We start from the raw sequence: 18,292 nt of genomic DNA, 5'->3' as shown, positions 1-18,292 counted from the left end.
CTAGTTCAGGAATCTGATTATATGAACAGTTCTAAAATAAAACATTTGAAATTAAACAGGAGTTGTCTCTGAATACTCATTGTGCACAGCGTTACACAAGGACATCTTAAATTCTTACCAGAATTACAACAATAGTTCTACTATTACCCATTGAGAGTGCCTAATTTTTTCAACTTTATTTACATTAAAAAGAACTACTGACTTCTTAATATTGAAAAATCAGGAATGGACAACATATCTTGCAACTGTTGTCACTGACAGATGAAAGTATGGAAAGGCCAGGTTTCCAGAAATGGAGTATGAGAAACATTTTAAGTCTGTCACCAAATACAATTTATACCACAAACAAGGATTATTTGTAGTATTTGCATGTTACTTAGCATTTCCATTGTAACACTCTGTACAACTGAGAAGGAAAAAAACCATCATAGATGTGCTCATGACACAATTTTAAGAAACCAATGTCCCAAAACAGTGTGCTCACTTTATTGCAAGCTGCATGACTTTCTGTCAGGATATTACCCAAGAACCCTAAATCTCTGCAAAAGGGAAAGTACAGCAAATGTTCACTTATTTGATGTAATATTACAATAACTGTATCGTTTGAAATACAGTTTTGAAGTATCTGATGCTTATTTTTAAATGAAGAATGATTTTTGTCTCTATAACAAAAAACAGCAAATTTAATCCAGAGTCTAATTAAGAGGTGCAACTTCATAAATAACTCCTAAGCAGAGTTGCATACACCCACAGTAAAATCAGCTGGTGTTAAGCGTATGTGACTCAAAAAAATCCCAGGTACAAATGGGCACATAAAGTTATGGGCTTAGGAAGCTGAATTTGCTTAGGAAGCATAGGTTAACTTTAGGAGCAGTGCTAGGATCAACTGTGTGACTCTGATTGATTTTGGTATATGTTACTTAAGTCTTGTATTTATTTGAGGAACAAGACAATGGAAAAAGCTCCAGAAGTACTTCTCCTGAGCTTCAGGTGTTTTATGAAATTGATGTGGCCAAAGCATCATGCCATACTTGAAAATTTTGAGTTTTAATGTTATTTCAGAGCAGCACTCAGTACTTTTATAAGGCTGTAATGTGTTTTCATTTTACCTGTACGGAAAAAAAAAAAAAAAGGATAACAGCAGGAAAGCAGCTATTCTAAGAAAGGGAGGCATAAAATGGAAACATAATGCAACAAAGAAGCAAATTAAAAAACTCTCCTTTTCCTTTATTAGAAATAAGAGGAACAGATTGTGCTCATCATGCTTAGGGCCAAGAGTCTCACTGTATGGAATTCAGCCAGGCTCCAGCACACAACTCACTATGGAGTTTTGCTGTGTTAAAAAGTAAACCAGATGGGATATTTGCTTCCAACAAGATAATTCTAATGGAAATTGTTAGAAGCGCTGTAAAAGAAACTTTTCAGCTTCATCTGCTATTTTGTTGTGTATATTAAGGGCAGGTAGAATGAAAAGTAGATTATGAAAACAAACCACAAAAATTTAAAAATTCAAAACATTAATCATTAACCAAGTTTCTAATTTATGTGCCTCAGAACAACAACTACTTATATAAAGCACATACCAGGTTAAAGCGAAATCTCAAACAGTAGCAGAGTTAGTGCGAATAAAATATTCTAAAATTATGTAAAGTGAGTAAAAAAGAATCACCTTAAAGGTTAGCCTGTAGCTTCATACAGCTTGAAGAAAAAATATGAAGCAAGTCAACAGACCAATACACCAGGGCCTTGTGAGACCTAATAGACACAGTGTTTTTGTTCAGGATCATTAAGATAACATCTCCTGTTCTTAAAAGACCCCATATTTCCCAGATGAGCTACAAAAGACAAGGAGGGTAGATGAGGTACAGTTCTACAGTAACAGGTTTTGATGACTTCTTATACATCTGACTAAGTATTTTTAAAATATTCTGCCCTAACTGTGCGAGAGCAAAATAAAAGAACTGGTTTCTTTTTGTTGTTGTTTTTGTTTGTTTGTGGTTTTTTTGGTTGGTTTGGTTTTTTTTTGGTGGGTTTTTTGTGTTTGGGGTTTGTTGTTCTTGTTGTTGTTGCATCAATATCTTAGACTGTAGCTCTGAACTGTTCCCAGCAGTAACCAGCTTTTTTCAACACAAGCTATACCCATTTTATCACAACAACAAATTCACTCTTAAAGAAAGATAACAGGCAATAAGGGCAATATTTTGTAAACAAAGTAGTTTAGACACAAACTGGACCCATTACTTCTGAGAAACAGGGCCAGTTATCATAGAGACAAGCTCATGCTTCAATTATCCCAATCCAGTTTGCCAAGTAGAGGTACCTACCACTAAAAATTTACTGTTAAAATGGCAACATATGTTTTCTTTTTTTTTTAAATCTTACTCTCAGACTAAACATTACTCTAAAATCCCTTTTCTTTTTCAGGAACTGGTCTATGCCAGACCTAAGAAATTCTACTCAGGCTTTGACTTTGTCCTACCATGTTTCTTCAATCACCCAGAAAGCAGACTGGAATGAAATTGATATGACTGGATAAAAGAAAATCAATTTTTTTTTTAACATTTCGTTTCAGTAATCTAATTATGAAGCTTTTAGTAATAGCATAATTACTTTGAAGTTCTGAACATATGTTTCCACTGAGAGTATTCCACAGAGGACACTATATCAGAAAAGGGAAAAAATGTAAACATAAATGTACCAAAAATATTTCAGCTCATTAAAAAAAAAAAAAAAAATTAAAGGAGAACCATATGCCAGAGATTTAATATGATGTCCAATATGAACCACTTTTGCTTCCATCATGCACAGTCCTTTAGTTTAATACCAATGAAGGAAATGGAAAATAATTTTTCCATTACATCAAAGCACATTACCAAAACGTTACTGGATTGGCACATTTCAAAAAATGAATATACACATGTAAAATTACTACAACAAAAAGCAGCTGAACACTACTCCTTGAACTTTGAAGGTCTAAATGTTTCTGGTGATGGGAAGGATGTTTTAGAGAAATGGCTCATACAATTTGCCTATAAAAGCCCAGGCATCTCAGTTTTTCGTGATTCTTACTCTTGTGAATTTAGGTAAATATCTTTAGCTCTATACACTGAAAATTATTAAATCTAAAGTATTAGATCTGACACAAGACAGTTCTATTGGCTACATTTAATAAAATTTTTTTTTAAAGGAATCAATTAACTAAGGGGAAATTCACCACTGAGCTAAGACATTCAGAAATGCTAAACAAAAGTTATAGAAAAGAGCAGCACAGACAGGAAGACACTGGGAAAAAAACCAAAACAAAACAAAAAACAAACACACACACCCCCCCCACCAAACAAATAAAAAGAAGTAGGGGAATTACATTAAAAGCTTTACTTTTACCAAACAATACTCACACTGATCATCACAACAGTGGTAAACAAAGCAAGATTTTTGTTACTGGAAAGTCAATTTTGCTTTTTTTGTTTGTGTTTTTTATGTATCACAATTTACAAATGCAAATGAATTTGCTTCAGTGCCCTTCTATGTCATCAACAGCAGGCTTAGTGCACAAGCCTACTTTACATAATACACAAAACCCCACTCTCAGCAGATAAACTAAAGCAAAGGAGGATGTCCAACTTTTGTGGCAACAAATGCATTGTTCGTACCACCTTCACTAAAAACAGCACAACCAACAGCTTTTGATTGCAACTGCTCTCTAAAAAGCTGTACTTTCATTTTCTATGCATTCATACATTATAACTTTGCTGTCCTTTAAACTGCCATGTAATGACAAGCTCTTACCTCAATTCGGATCTTCCTTCATCACTATCAGCTTCTGAAATTCTTAAACAATAAATCAACTTCTTAATGCTTTTCTTTTTTCTTTTCTTGGCTGAGAGGTCTAGGCTTAGAGCTTTAAGGTAAAAAAAATTGTGTCCCCAAATCATAAGGGAATGTCAAAAGAAGAATAAAACCCATGAAATAAAACAAAGCACAAACAATATTTTTCTTGTTTTCTTACCAACAGATCTATGCTATAGGGACAAATAATGCCTAACGAAAGAACTTTTGACATATTCAGAAAATAAACACACAATCCATAGGTCAGATTTCCAAAATTTCCAAAGGTTAAAAAGGGAACATTAATAGCAAGGCACTTGTTGAAAATGTTAATTTAGTAACCACCTTCCTTTTATCATTTCAACTTAGCTCAAACCAGCCCAGGATAGAAAATCAAGTCTTCCTCAACAATCAGAACAGGAATACAGCCAAGAGGTATGGTAAAAACTGCAGGATCCAGACAATTTATTTTGGACATGTTTTATGGGCCTATAATACTTTTTAGATACGTGTACGTCATTGTTTTCCCTCTTTCAAAGGTAAATGGAGAAGAAAATACTGACATAATATATTATAAAATCAGAGGTCATCAGAGGGCATGAAAGCTTTTGAATAGTTTTAGAGTCAGAGTTTTAAAATTTCCATAATTGAAATTACTAGTGTGAATAGAGGTGTTATATTCTGTAGACAGCCTCAAATACTTCTGAAGTCCAAGAGTGAGCTTCTGCCATTTAAAAAAAAATTGCTTAGAAATAAAAAAACAGAAAGTTAGCAGAGTTAATTTCTCTGAAGCACATAATTTATGATGCCACTGTTTTGGAAGGTATTGTGATTTATAGAGAAGAAATTCCTGATGATTTTGTGGCTTATCCATTATAGGCATGTAGCCACTGTAAAAAAGACACCACATAAAGCTACCATGTGTACTTAACACATCTTAATTGTGCCAAGTTATTTATGCAATCTTTTGTCTGAATTCATGAGAAATCATTAATAAGACTGCCTTGTTCAAGAAAAGATGCATGTTTACCAGCACCAGTACCAGCTACCACTGTACAAATTGCTCAAGGGCATGAAATAAAAGACAGTTTCATGATTATTTCTTCATTAATTTCTACCTTTAAGATCACTATCATCAAATTTAATAATTGAGTGATAGCTGGAGAGCTTAAATGATTCTTTGTCTCTTGTCATCTTAAGAGAATTTGTAATATCATGGCAAACATTTCAGTTATTTCCACATGCCTCGAAAAACAACTTTGATGCTACAACTTTTCCTGGGTCAAGCTTTAACAACACTAATGTAGACGTGAACATGCTCATTAAGAAAAGTGACATCCAGATAGCTAAAACTTTCACCTAGGCTCCCATTCTCCCTGAATTTGATTACTGCTGGATGAATCATATTTCACTGTCACAACCCTTCGCAACTTGTCCCTACCACCACCTTCATCTCTCATTCACCACAGAAATGCTGAACTGCCCCTGTTAACTATATAGAGTCCACCTTCTACATTTTTAAAACAGCTTAGGGCCTTCTCCTGGGTTTTTTGCTCTTTGAGAGATATTTTCTGAAAAATTCCACAAAGCTGTCCCAGCATCTTCCTTCAAAATCAGTTTTTATTTTTTTTATTTTTTTCCCCAGAAGAGGTGTTCAAGAATGTGACATTATTGCCAGGGCTGTTGACTAAGAAACAGATCAGCCAATCCAGCTGCAGGTTGTCATTTGCATTCCACTAACACCAGTTTTTAGCTGATCCAATGGTAAGCAAATAAATAAAATAAAGAATAAACTTTAAAACTCCAACTTAAAAAACTCCCCAAACCTACCAAGCCCCTAAGTAGAGCTATAACAAGCTATGTCACTTAACTAGCTCAGTCCAGATTCAAATTACCCTTTAAGGAACCTGAATGAGCACAAGTCTATACAACCTGGTCTGTGAGAAATGAAGAGAAGAAAAAAGATAGAAAATAAAAAATCAATTAAAGGAATCATCATGTGTATAAGTATATTAGGAATATAAGACATTTCTAGAGATATGAAACTGTGAAACATTTTGGAAAATATACCATGTATTTTATAGGAAAATTCTTTTAAATACTTTTAAAGTTAAAAAAATAGGCAGATTATTTTCTCACCCTTGCCCTCCTACCCCGAATTTTTGCTATGGCATTCCCAGCTTGCAAATGTTTAGAGGAGAGTTTTCAGAAAGTCTCAAAGCAGGATATTGGACTAGGTCCCCATCACATACTTTGAAGATAATTCTTTTATTTTTGGGGAGTGGGTGAGGGTGTCATGATTTTGGCTGGGATAGAGTTAACTTGACTTAGAAGGTGATACAATGCTGCATCTTGAATTTAGCATGAGAATAATGTTGGTAACACACTGGGGTTTCAGTTGTTGCTAAATAGTGCTTAGCCCAAATCAAGGACTTCAGTTTTCCATGTTCTGTCAGTGAGAAGGTAAGAAACTGGGAGAGTGTGGCCAGGAGACAGCTGACTCAAACTGGCCACAGGGATATTCCACATCACAGACCATGCCCAATAGATAAATTGGTGGGAGCTGGTCTGAGGATGGGCTGGGCATTGGTCGGTGGCCAGTGAGTAATTTTATTCTGCATCCCTTGTTTCTTGAGTTTTATTCCTCCCTCTCCTTCTCATTACTATTATCATCATCATTAGCATTATCAGTATTTTTATTACTCTGTTTCAATTATTAAACTGTTCTTATTTTGCCTGCAATTCTCCTCCCCACCCTGCTGCTAGGCAGGGGAGGAGGGGGTGAGCCAGTGGCTGTGTGGGACTTAGTTGGCAGCTGGGGTTAAACCAGGGCAGGTTGCAACTCATGTAAAGCTGTGTTTTTAAATACGCAACTAATTGGTCTGTACATTTCATAATCAATATTCACAGATGTTTCCATCTGCCACAGTGAAAATAAAATTATCATTCCTCAGTCATATAACATTTATATTCATGAGCAGTAAGTAAATATTTAGATTTCGGTGTGAAGCTAGAGGCATCAGCTCTGTAACCACATGGGCAGTCCCTTAGGTACACTCAACTTACTTTTCTGAAGCATTCAAAAAACAAACACACACTGCAGTTCTGCAACCACATGTATTTTATATACTACAGCAATACATCAGATCAGCAGATAACATTGCAAAATAAAAACACTGGAATACCTGACCCTCTGTGCTTTCCTTAAGCCAAGCCTTCAATTTAAAATGTTCTCTACTACATAAGAAAAAAGTAGCTCAAATGACAAAGTCCTGTAAGAAAAATTCCAGAATTAGGAAGAGACCATTTGCATACATATGTATAGAGTGAAAATACTGGGCAACATTCTTTTTAGCTTTAGCAAAGCTATAAGAACATTAGCTATACACCTGCAATCATATTTTCACTGCTAAGAAAAAAATGAATGCCTGAAAGACCCATAGCATTCTTGAAAACTTTTGAGATGTTCAATTCAAAAACAATAAATATTTTCACAACAAAATGCACAATTTTCAACTTGATCAGATCTTAAATAGACAGCAACTATGACACCAGCGCTGATGATGAAACAGCAAGCCTAAGGACAGCAAAAAGTTGCTAAAATGCATGTGTATCCACTACTTTTTATAGGTTTTACTTCAAATAATTCTCAAAACTGAGAAAGTCAAAGCAAGATTAAGTGTATAATAAATAGGAAGGCTAAAAAACGGATCCTGTAATTTTGAACTCCCCAGGTATGGATTAATCTTTCAAGGAATAGAAGAAAACCCACTGCTGAAACAACCAAGTCACGCTTCACACCAGCACTGGATGGGTACAGAAAGCAGCTCAAGGACCAAAGGGTCACACACCCAACACCATGAGGTGTTTGAAGTTTCTCCTTTTCCAGGTCGCCACATGGTACCACGCCAGACTAACAACACGTATATAAGCTGGCAAGGCCATAAAAAGTTCGCAGATCGCACAAACCTTGCCGAGAAGCATTTACAATCGATATACTGAGAAGGAATAAAAAGCGATTTAAAAATGACCTCAGTCACAAGGACTGGCCAGACCTTTTTCCCCTCTCCCATGGGGGTAAAACAGGAGGGCAGTGGCCCCTCTCTTTGACCCCCGCGTGCCCTGTTAAACGACGCGGTTCAACCAGCGGGCGCAGACCGAGGGCAGCCCCGGCTCGCCCCCGCCGCGGGGTCCGAGCCGCCCCTGCCCTGCCGAGGCACCGGGGGAGACGGGCGGGGACCGAGGGGAAGCGAAGGGAGCTTCCCCGCCGCTCCCGGGGCCGTAGACGCGACAGCCGAGGCGACAACAGCAGCGGCCGCGGCGGCATCAGCGAAGAGGGCGGAAGGGAAGGGGCGGGCAGGAAAGGGCGGATCCGCATCCGGGCTCGCCCCGCTGCCCGGCGCGCGCACTCACCGATCATGGCGGCGGCAGCGGCCACGCGGGACGAGAGGGGCGACGCGTGCACGCGCGCACGTGCCGGCCGCGCCCGCCGCTCGAGCGCTTCCCCTGTAGCCGCCCTGTGGGGTCGCGCGACTGCGGGCGTGGCGGGCCGGCCCTGAACGCGCATGCGCCTCAGTGAGGGAGGCGGAGGCGCACGCTGGGCTCTCTGGGTAGCGTAGTTCCTGGCCGGCTCACACCAGCACACGCTCTTCTCACGTTATCGCCTCACATTTCCCCCGCACACCGCTAATGACTTTCTCGTTAATTGCTGTCCGCCGCCCCGGTGTACGGTGCACCGGGGGTAGGTACAGCTGTGCGGGACCGGGCGGTGCCGACGGGGCTATTTGTGATTCCCCTCCCGCTTCCCCGGCGGGTTGTTGACGCGTTGCCTGGCGACGGTCGCGGGGCCGGGGGACCGCGCGTGGCGGCAGGTGCCCAACGGAGCTCGACGGGGCGGGACCCGGCGGGGAGGGCGGGGGCGAGGACGAGGACCCCCCGGGGGACAAGGACATCAGGTGGTGAAGGGCTGGGCACGGCGGAGTGGGGGCGACAAGCTGGGATGATGCAGAAGGGGGCTGGGGGCGAGGGGCAGGCAAAGAGGGCCTGTGAGGGGTAGGGAAGGCGCGGGACGGGCGTGTGAGGCTGTCGCTGGTTGCGGAGGGAGAGAAGTTGGACCTGCTGCCTGCTCTGAGTCGCTGCGCACGGGACGCTGATGGTCGCTTGTTTTTTCCAGTCCGTAACTTGCATCTGGTCCGTCGTGGGCGCCGGTGGGGAGATGGTAATGGAGGAGGGGCGTCCGGGCCCCTCAAAACCCGCCGGTGACAGGCGGCCCCAGCAGCGGGAGAAGAAGGACAAGCAGCAGGACAAGCAACAAGCCTGCGAGGGTTTCAGTATTAGAGCCATGATGAAAAACAGCGTGGTATGTTTGCTGCTAGCATAGAGGTGATACTAAGTACCTTAACTTGTCCAAGAAGCATAGCAGGTTAGAGCTATGGATACAATGTGGCAGGAAGGTGTGCAAGTTTATATACTTTACCTGGAATTTGCTGGTTGCTGAAATTACCCCCAGACTTTGCAGAAGTATTACCGCAAGTCGTGATGCTTTCACCAAGTGCTTTACTTTGCTGCCACAATTTTTTTTTTTTAATGTTTTTTTATTGGCAGTGCACATCTTGTTAAACTGCCAGCCTATGGAATTGTGTGTGAGGCTTACTGCCTCCCATTTAGCAAAATGCTGTCCAGTAGTGCAGTACTTCTCAAAAGTTTTCATACACTGGCATAGTATATAAAATTGATATGAATGTCACAGGATGGCAGAGATCTGGAAAATAAATTAATAATTTTTTTAAAACAAGCTTGGAAAATAACAAAAAGCTTCCACACCATCTAGGAGAATACTAAACAAACAAACATTAGTTCTCCAACTTGTAGTTCAGAGATAGGGAAATTGATCCAACAAGTAACAGTCACAATTTCTAATGACCTTGGAGGTTTGGGAGTTAAAATAGTAGTATAAAGGCCCTTCAGATGTCTTTATACTGTTTTATTTGTCTACCTTTATCAGAATTTAGGAGTTAAAAAGCTTTAACTAGTACAGAGTACAAATGTTCAACATGTGAGTGGATGAGGTAATATTACCACACATCTCTGCCTAAGCTCCTGAATTGTATTCTTCATTTGGACACAGTTCAAGGTGTTAACAAAGGCTTGAGTCCTCAAGGGTTTTTTTAAATCTATAGAGTGTTCTGACAGCTGTTATGAAGTACATTATTTCCCTTTGTTTTGCTGAAGTGGTCTTCCTGGAGCAGTCTCTCTGATCTTGTTATCTGCAAGAACATCCTCTTAAAAACACAAACAAGCATGTGTTTGAAGAAATTTTAAATAAAATAAAAGTTGTATACCTGAAAAACTTTCTCCTATTTAGTAAAACTGCAACATATTTCACCTTACTTGGAAAAACACAAGGTAAATATGGCCTAATAGTCCCTTTGTTTTAAAGATTATTTGGGTTGTTTGTTTTTATTGTAGAGATGCATGGAATGAACTATAATACTTCAGCAACCTTTAGGATTACTTTCTAAAATATGTTTCCCGCTCTCTGGAAAAAAATCAAGTAATGGATATTTGCATGTGGTTGTTTACACCTAGATATGTAAAAGATGATTTTGTCTAGAATAATCAGCAGTTTCAGTGGAATTTGAGAAACACATATTTAATTTATTAAAAGGAGCTGTGGCTTGTGAACATAACTAACTATGAGTTTAATCAGAATTCAGGTTTCCTTTTAAATATTTATAGAATATTAATTTTTTATGGCTGCATTTCCAACTTCCTAAACATGAACAGACCATTAAATCATGAGATACTGTTATTAAGGAACTGCATACAGGTAAATCTGCTGCCTTTGCAGCTACTCCCAGAATAACAGAAATTATTTTCTTTGGCATGGACATCTGGAAATCATCTAACCCAACTTCCCACTTGAAGTGGGCTTGTCACCAGCACCCACATCAGGTCAGTGATGGGTTTTCCTAGCTAAACTGTGAAACCCCCCAACATCAGAGATTGCCTGACCTCTCTGAGCAACCTGTTTCATTTCTGCCCTGCTCATCTGCCCCCTTGCCTGCCCTCTCAGCCTGTCAGAGCTCGGGTTTAGAGTGTTCTGACCTGCTGCACACGTTCTACTCATAATTGGGTTGGAAGCTCTGAAACTCTTAGTGGTCTTGGGAGATTCATAGTGCCAGGGCTATGTTTTGTAAGAGCTCCATCTGCGGTCAGGCAGCCACCAGAATAATTTCCAGTCGGTGTGCAAAAAAAGGAATATCTCACTGCCACGCTGTCTGTGCAGAGTGGGAGCTTCTTTTTACTTTTCCAACTACTTTTTAAATGGAGCTTTAGGTTTATTAAGTACTCACTTGTCAGAGGTTGACATCTTTGATGAAGTTCTCATGGAAGGCTTGGGAGTTGACTGGAGGGTTGAAAGCACAGCAGGAATATCTAGTTACAACATGGTAATTCTTTTTGTTAACAGCATGATAAGACATAGGGTTAAACGTGTTTGGCATCTCCAGGTGAAACAATGAGGTATTGATTAATAGCCTTTGGTGCAAGCATGTAGTTAGTCTTAAACTCTTAGTGTAGAGTTTTAACAGATTACCATTATGCATATATGACTATAAATATTGTAGTAAATGTTCCAGAATTCTTTTACGTTGCTTGGGCGAAGAGTGTTTTACTAAGCTGTTTTTCATGAATGTTCCTGAATAAAGTCTGCTTTCATAGTTAGTAGTAAGTGCAGAAATTAAGTAGAAACAGTATTTAAGACTTTTCTCAGCGCTCTCTGAATCCCAAACTTGCTTAGTGAAATACAGTACTTAAATATTCACCTAAAAATGTTCCTGAACTGAATAAAGTGTTTAAGTTATTCCAAAACTGTAAGTTTATATAGCAGTTTAGATTAAAAGCAAGGTTCAATAAAGGTCTTCTATAATAACAAACTACATTTACATTTTAATTGTTTTGTCCTCCGGTGGAATCAAAAATATTATGTGTTCTTACTTCAGAGGTACTGCATGTAGAATTAGGAACACAATTAAAAATTAGTGTATAGACTAGCCAGTATAGAAGTGTCGGAACATGAATGTGGACAGACAGCAGGAAGATATCTCAGTTAACTCCTGATCCTCTCTACATGATATTTTGCTATTTTCTGCAACTGTAGAGAAGAGAATAAAGTGTCAGTGTCCCACTTTTCTGTAATGCACCATTGGTAAAAACCCCTTTTCAAGGACAGGATTCATTTTAGTACTTAAAGGAAATAGTAGAGAGATAATTAGTATCTATCTCCCAACTTTTATAAGATTACTATTGCGTTCATGTGTTCCATGACTTCAGTCAGAAATTGCCTTCAGGAACAGGCCACAGGGATAGAATGGGAACGTTTACTAGATGGCCTTAGAAAGGAAGGGATGCTAAAAATTGTTTCTGGATTTCTAAAACCAAAGCAGCTATTCAGCCTTAGAGAGTCTTAGCTATGTATAGGGCACAGCGTTCATCTCCTAAAAAAGTGTAATTGCTCTTAAGCAGAAAAATAGTTATTTGTGTTGCAGCTCTGGATTTTCATTTTTCTGTTCTACATTTAGGAATCTGCAGTCTGTATGTATGGGGATGAGTTCTCAATCTTTGTACTTTAAACACTTCTCTCAAGCCATTTTTAGTAATGTGTTGTGAAGGGCTTTCTTACCCTTTACCATTTGAAAATAACTCATAGCAAAAGTTTCATTTTAACCATGATGTGATTTGTTTATGTTCTGAAATTTGTGATTTGTCATTATATTTATATTCATCCATACTGCATAATCAAGACTGGTTTTGTTATTTACCTTGTAGCAGTCAAAGTTTCTGATTTGATTCTGAGGCTATAGGAAAGAATACAAGAAAAAAGGTGTATCTTTTGATTATAACAGCTAATTTATTAGAAAAGCAGTGTGTTTTGGGGCAAATAGATGTCAAGTTAAAGGAGTGTTTTGGTAGAGGTATATTAAGAAGTAGCACATCTGTCTTGGAGGAACTTCTCCGGTTTAACAATAGCAACTGTGTACAATCTAGGAGTACACTTCAGTGAGCACTGCGAGACAATTTAAACTGTCAGTGCTCTGGAAGGCAATCCTGTCTTCTTCCTCTCTCAGGCTGTTTAGTGCTGCTGCCCATTGTTGTGTCATCATTTGTACAATGTTGGCTGCTCAGAGAACTGATCCTGCTGAAAATACTCCCGCCTGTTAAAGTTCACAGTGTTGAACTGCTGTCTCTGGGATTGAGGCAAGCAAGGCTTCTGCTTTAACAAGGTTCATCTGTTTTGCCCTTTTCCCTGTCCTGACTGCGTGCTTCCATCTCTCCTTTTGCACTGATATTGTTTTTTCTTGTAAATATAGAGTAAGTTGGATCAGCTGTAACAACTCTTAATATCTGCAATGTGAAGGGAAGCAGGAGAGCGTCTGTACAAGCCGTGTGTGTGGGAATGTACCCTCTTGGAAACATTGATACCGTGTTCTAGCAGGGTAATGCCACAAGCATTTACAGCAGCATAAACTTGCACCACAATTGAAAGGTAGTGTTTTCATCCCTGAACATTTATTCTTTGTGCAATATGAATTTTCGTATGGCTTTGCAGTGAACTGGACAGGGGCCCTGGTTAACCTAGATTAAAAGCAATTCAACATGTTTTTTTGTTTTTTTTTTTTTTTTTTTTTTTAATTTAATAGCATTTTAATAGACTTGACATACACTTTGATAACAGTATAAGCTCACAAAAGTTTTCACTGCTACAGCCCTTCTTGTGTCTGCTGCCTGTTTGTACCTTCTCCTTTGTACCAGTATACAGTCATCCCACTGGATTGATGAGGGACTTCAGTTACATTAGGTTGAAACATGAAAAGCTTCAACACAAGGAGGTTTTTATTTCCCCTCATAAGGTTAGATTCCTTTCCAATTCCATGCTCGTATTTACTGTAATGACCTCTTTGATAGTATAATGTAAAAGCAGAATATACAGAAAAAATACTGATGCTTAAGACCATAATTTCCTCAGAAAGCTTCTATTTCATATTATGTTTTTCAGCTATAACCTAGATGGCTTAATCATACTGCTCTTATTTTAAAATTGCTTCCAAGTCATCACTTTATATTTGTGAATGTGGTGAAAGGCTGGTATTGTTCATAGTTGCTGTGAGGATGAAAAGATCAGTTTCTTACCATAAGCATGAAGAAGTCATGCTGCTTCATTTATGAAAATTTGTTAACACATTTGAATCTCTAGTAAATCTTCTCTTCTAATTCAGTCATATGAGTTAAAATAGTTAATAGGTAAATTATAAGTTGGCTCTGTTTGGTGGTTTGATTGACAATTCTTGTCTTAAATCACTTCATTTGATTCATGGTATTTTACACAAAAATACCTTGGGAGGTTTTAAGTTTCGCATTTAGAGAAGGTAAAAGTAAATTGATATTAAAACATTATGGCAGTGCTTTTTCAAAACTTCTCTACTAAGTACTTTTTTATGAATTAATGAATAAAATATTCTAACTGGAAATGATTACAGAGATAGTTGTCAAATTCTGTCAATTCTTGCATAGGAATTAAACTATTTTAAACTTTGCAAACTGTTTACAGATTTCATACACGTTAAAATCCTGCAGTGCTCTGAGTATATGGGTATCTTCATCTGTTTCTCTGAATGAAGACAACATTTTTCAGTTTCAAAAATTTTTCTACTGCAAATATAGGAATTTGGAACAAATTATTAAACTATAGTTAATTAGAAGAGTCTCCAAACATGATTTCAAGCTGTCAACTTGCTGTGTAGGGAATTATCTAAAGTCAGCGTTTCCTACATGCAGCTGAGTATGCCTCTGGAACCAACCAACTGAAAATGTGAAAGGGCTGAGTTAGAATGCATCTACCATACACCCTTCTCAGTAATAAGTCTCCAGAACAGTTTCCAAAGAAATGGATACGTATGTGCATATTCTTTCCTTTAACTTGGTATCCCTAATTTCATTGAAGAAAAATCCTGTAATCTCTGTGGGCTTCAGCCTTTGTCTTAGTCTCTCCCTGTTAGTTGAGTGGGAATGTTCTAGGATGCTACCAGAAGTTGAGTGAAGAGCCATCAAGGCAGGGTTCTGGAGTTCATGTTGCAGGAGGAGAAGCTGAGGGGAGATGTATTTCAGCCTGGAAAAGAGAAAGCTACCAGGATATATCATGGTATTAGGTCTTAATAGACCTAGTGACCCAGTAGCTGTGAGAAAGCTGTCAGGAAGAAAAAGCCAGTCTGTTCTCTCCAGTGATGGGAGGACAAGATATGTGTGTTGAAATAAGGTGTTCATGATGGTGAAAAAGTTTTTCACAGAGGTTAGTCAAGCAGTGCATCAGATTTCCCAGAGCTGTGCAGTCTTCGTGGAGATTTTCTAGAGTCAAATGGAAAAAAACCCTGAGCAACCTGTTCTGAGATAACCATGCTTGGAGAAAGAGATTGAATTGGAGACTTCTTGGAGTAGTTTTCAATCTGAATTTTGCCATGATTCTACATCTTACATATTATATTTTTTGTGGTCACTCCATGGCTTTGCCGCTGCTAAGGTCAGACAAATTAGTGATGACTAATTTACTTTCTATTTGGACAAGAAAAAAGGCATTTGAAGGTTTTTGCTTTAATAAATCTGCTGCTTTTCTGAAGATGTGGAGGGGGTAATAAACACACCTCCCTTCTGGCCCTCAGAAAAACTATATAACACCATATTGTTTCAGTTATAATAGTGAACTACATCATAAACCTCGGACTGGCTTTCTGTTCAATACAGTTGAGTGAGCCTGCATCAGTGCTTGGGTAGCAGGAACACATGCTTATTAGATGATTTCAGCTGCAGCTAATTCTTCTTATGTATTCTGCTGCAAGTGTGCAGGGAGGGCTGCTGCCAAGTATGCAATGAATGCTTCAAGGAATTGGAGCAGCTGGCCATGTGTGTAGCTGTCAGCTTCTGGATGCTGTCCCTTGTCTCACAGTCTCCTCTTGTCACTGCTAAAACTTAAATAACACTGGAAGCTTTAAGTGGATGAAGGGGACAGGAGATGTAGCTCAGTGGCATGTGCATTAGAAAAGGAGTGGAGAAACAGAAAAGGATCTGAATGTGACCCCCTGCAGCGGGGACCTAGGTGATCACTAACACAGTATGACTTTTCCTATGGCTGTGTTCCCAAACTTTATAGGCAGAGTGTGCTGGAGTCTGTACCATGGAAATAAAATTTTTCCTGCTTTTCATAACTGATACTTCGGGTAATAAATATGCTTAGTCTATGTTTAACTGAAATTACCTGATAAGACTTTTAAGGGGTCAGAGAGGTTTAGTTTTTTTCATGAAGTTTTCCTAATGTCATGTTTTCATGCTGGCGCAATGCCAGCGCCCCCCATGAAAATACACCTCCCCAAAATAAATGCTGTGAGATGCGATCAGGAACAAAGCAGAGCAGGCCCAAGCTTAAAACAAAGGAAAAAAACTTTATTAAGCTACTGCTATTATAATGAAAGACACACACACTAAATCCGGAATGAAAACCCTCCAAAACACTCCTCCTCCCCCCACCCAATTTCCAACAAACCACAGTGAGACACCACCCAGGATTCCTGATCAAGTTGCCACCCTTCAGATAATCAATACTCAGTCCATCAAGGGAGATAGGAGTCTCTCTTGCACCATAGACCCTCCCAGGAAACACAGTTGCCACCTCCTGTGTTTCCATGTCACACATGGCAACCGCCCGGAGAAAATCTGCCAGTGTGACACTCTCCTTTCCATGTCACAGTGCTCTCACCACCGTGCATGGACAGACTGCTCATAGGGCTCCTTTAAGGATGCTTTGCCAAGGACCAAAAGAAACAACAGTTCAGCTTCTCATTTTGGGACCACAGTCCCCCCCATTTTCTTCTTCCTCTGGGGCTGAGGGTCTCAAGAACAGAGATCATCTTCTTCCTGAAGACAGTGGGCATTCACCACACCCTCTTCTCTGTTCACTCCATTCCTGTGCTGGTAGTCGCTGAAGCAGGTCTCTTGGCTCACCATTGCATCCCCCTAAAAATGCAGTCTCTGTTGCAGGAGAAATTGGTTCAGTCTATGGCTAACAAGAAAAGTCCAGCCACAAGCCACTCCATCATCTCCTCCCACCTAAAATTTCTTCTTCTAACATCTCAGGTCCCAGACTGTCTCTCTTCTCTTTCAAATCAAGGAGGAGCAATATTTCACAAAGCTTTCATTTCTCAGGAAAGGGTTAAAAGTCTCAGACTCCCCGGACAGCTGAAATCTCTGCCCAGGACTCCAACTCCCATGGCTGGGCACCTTCCCCCCCACCTTTTCCTTCTCCTCTGCCGGCAAATTCCAGGTGCCGTCAGGCTCTCTGTCTCTTTCCCTCTGGAGGGGGTGAACAAAGGCATCTCAGTTTCTCTCCACCCTTCCGTCCGCAGGGGCCCGCCCGGTCCCCGTCCTTCAGCCCCTGGCCTACCTCCCCCAGGCCACATGGCTTTCCTTCCCCCACCCTGCCCATGGCTGGGCAGGGAAGTCTGCACTGCACTCTGACCGGAACCAAAGAGAGAGTTCCCGTGGGAGTTCTTGCTTTTAACCCCCTGTCCATGCCTTCGGTGGTCACTCCAGGTGCCAATATCCAAACCTGACCACTGATTGGTTTGACCCTAACTTTTTGAAAAAATTCACTTCTGTGTCAAACCATGGCACCTAACCATTTTGAAATGAAAATTATTATGAAGTAAAAAAAATAGTAGCAAAGAATACTACTGGTACATTGATAAAATTTCTAGACAGTGTCATAGAAAAACTACTGTGAAAGACTGACTGGTTCCTCCTAGCAGTAGCTGATTCTTCTATATACTTGACATCCATATAAGCAGTTTGGCATAGATTTTCATTTTCGTAGCATAGTTAAATAATTTTTGCTGGAAAATTTATGGAGCTCTGATGACTTCTTTTCTTAGATAAAATACACGTCAGATAAGATAAAATTATAAATTCCATCATGGGGTCACAATGTGCTGAAGGCTAAATTATGGAATCTTGTGTTTAATAGTTGCACTCTGATTCTGTAGATACATTACAAATATAATGTTTCTTATAGTTGCAATTTTTGGACTTTTATGAGTGTGAGTTGAGGGGATTGTTGCAAATAAAAGAATTGCTCCTAAGAGCAATTTAATTCAAGTCAGACTTTCTGTGAAATTTCTGTTGGGCCTCTTGTCTGAAAAAAATAGGATTCTGATGTGATAATAAAACCTGCCTTAATTATAATAGGATGATAAACATATAATTTAGCTTTTCATATATTTCTGATGGTCTCTTTTAACATAAGATTTTTCTTTTAAAAAAATTACTCTTCACCCATCTTTCTGTAAGGGATGATGCCAAGATCTTGATAGCAAGAGTAAATAATGATTTGTTTTCAGTTTCATAATAGAAGTATGTCATT

The 18,292-nt window shown here is 39.4% G+C and overlaps 2 protein-coding genes across 8 annotated transcripts in view; one reads left to right on the top strand and one right to left on the bottom strand.

The window, feature by feature from the left end:
• The window catches only part of PRKN (parkin RBR E3 ubiquitin protein ligase), a 670,711-nt gene extending 662,311 nt beyond the window's left edge, over nt 1–8,400 (bottom strand). For both annotated transcript variants that reach the window (XM_053937694.1, XM_053937695.1), the window contains exon 1: nt 8,242–8,400. In XM_053937694.1, the coding sequence (XP_053793669.1) occupies nt 8,242–8,395 (154 nt within the window). In that variant the 5' untranslated portion in view covers nt 8,396–8,400. The remainder of the gene's footprint in view (nt 1–8,241) is intronic.
• Nucleotides 8,401–8,475: 75 nt separating this feature from the next.
• The window catches only part of PACRG (parkin coregulated), a 242,204-nt gene continuing 232,387 nt past the window's right edge, over nt 8,476–18,292 (top strand). For all 6 annotated transcript variants that reach the window (XR_008429828.1, XM_053937698.1, XM_053937701.1 and 3 more), the window contains exons 1-2: nt 8,476–8,569; nt 9,002–9,187. Coding sequence is in view for 5 of the 6 variants with exons in the window: in XM_053937698.1 (XP_053793673.1) it covers nt 9,044–9,187 (144 nt within the window). In the remaining variant the exon portion in view is untranslated. The remainder of the gene's footprint in view (nt 8,570–9,001; nt 9,188–18,292) is intronic.

The sequence above is a fragment of the Vidua chalybeata genome, chromosome 3 (genome assembly GCF_026979565.1).
Source record: "Vidua chalybeata isolate OUT-0048 chromosome 3, bVidCha1 merged haplotype, whole genome shotgun sequence".
Classification (NCBI taxonomy): Eukaryota; Metazoa; Chordata; class Aves; order Passeriformes; family Viduidae; genus Vidua; species Vidua chalybeata.
This window is presented reverse-complemented; position numbering and strand designations above follow the sequence as displayed.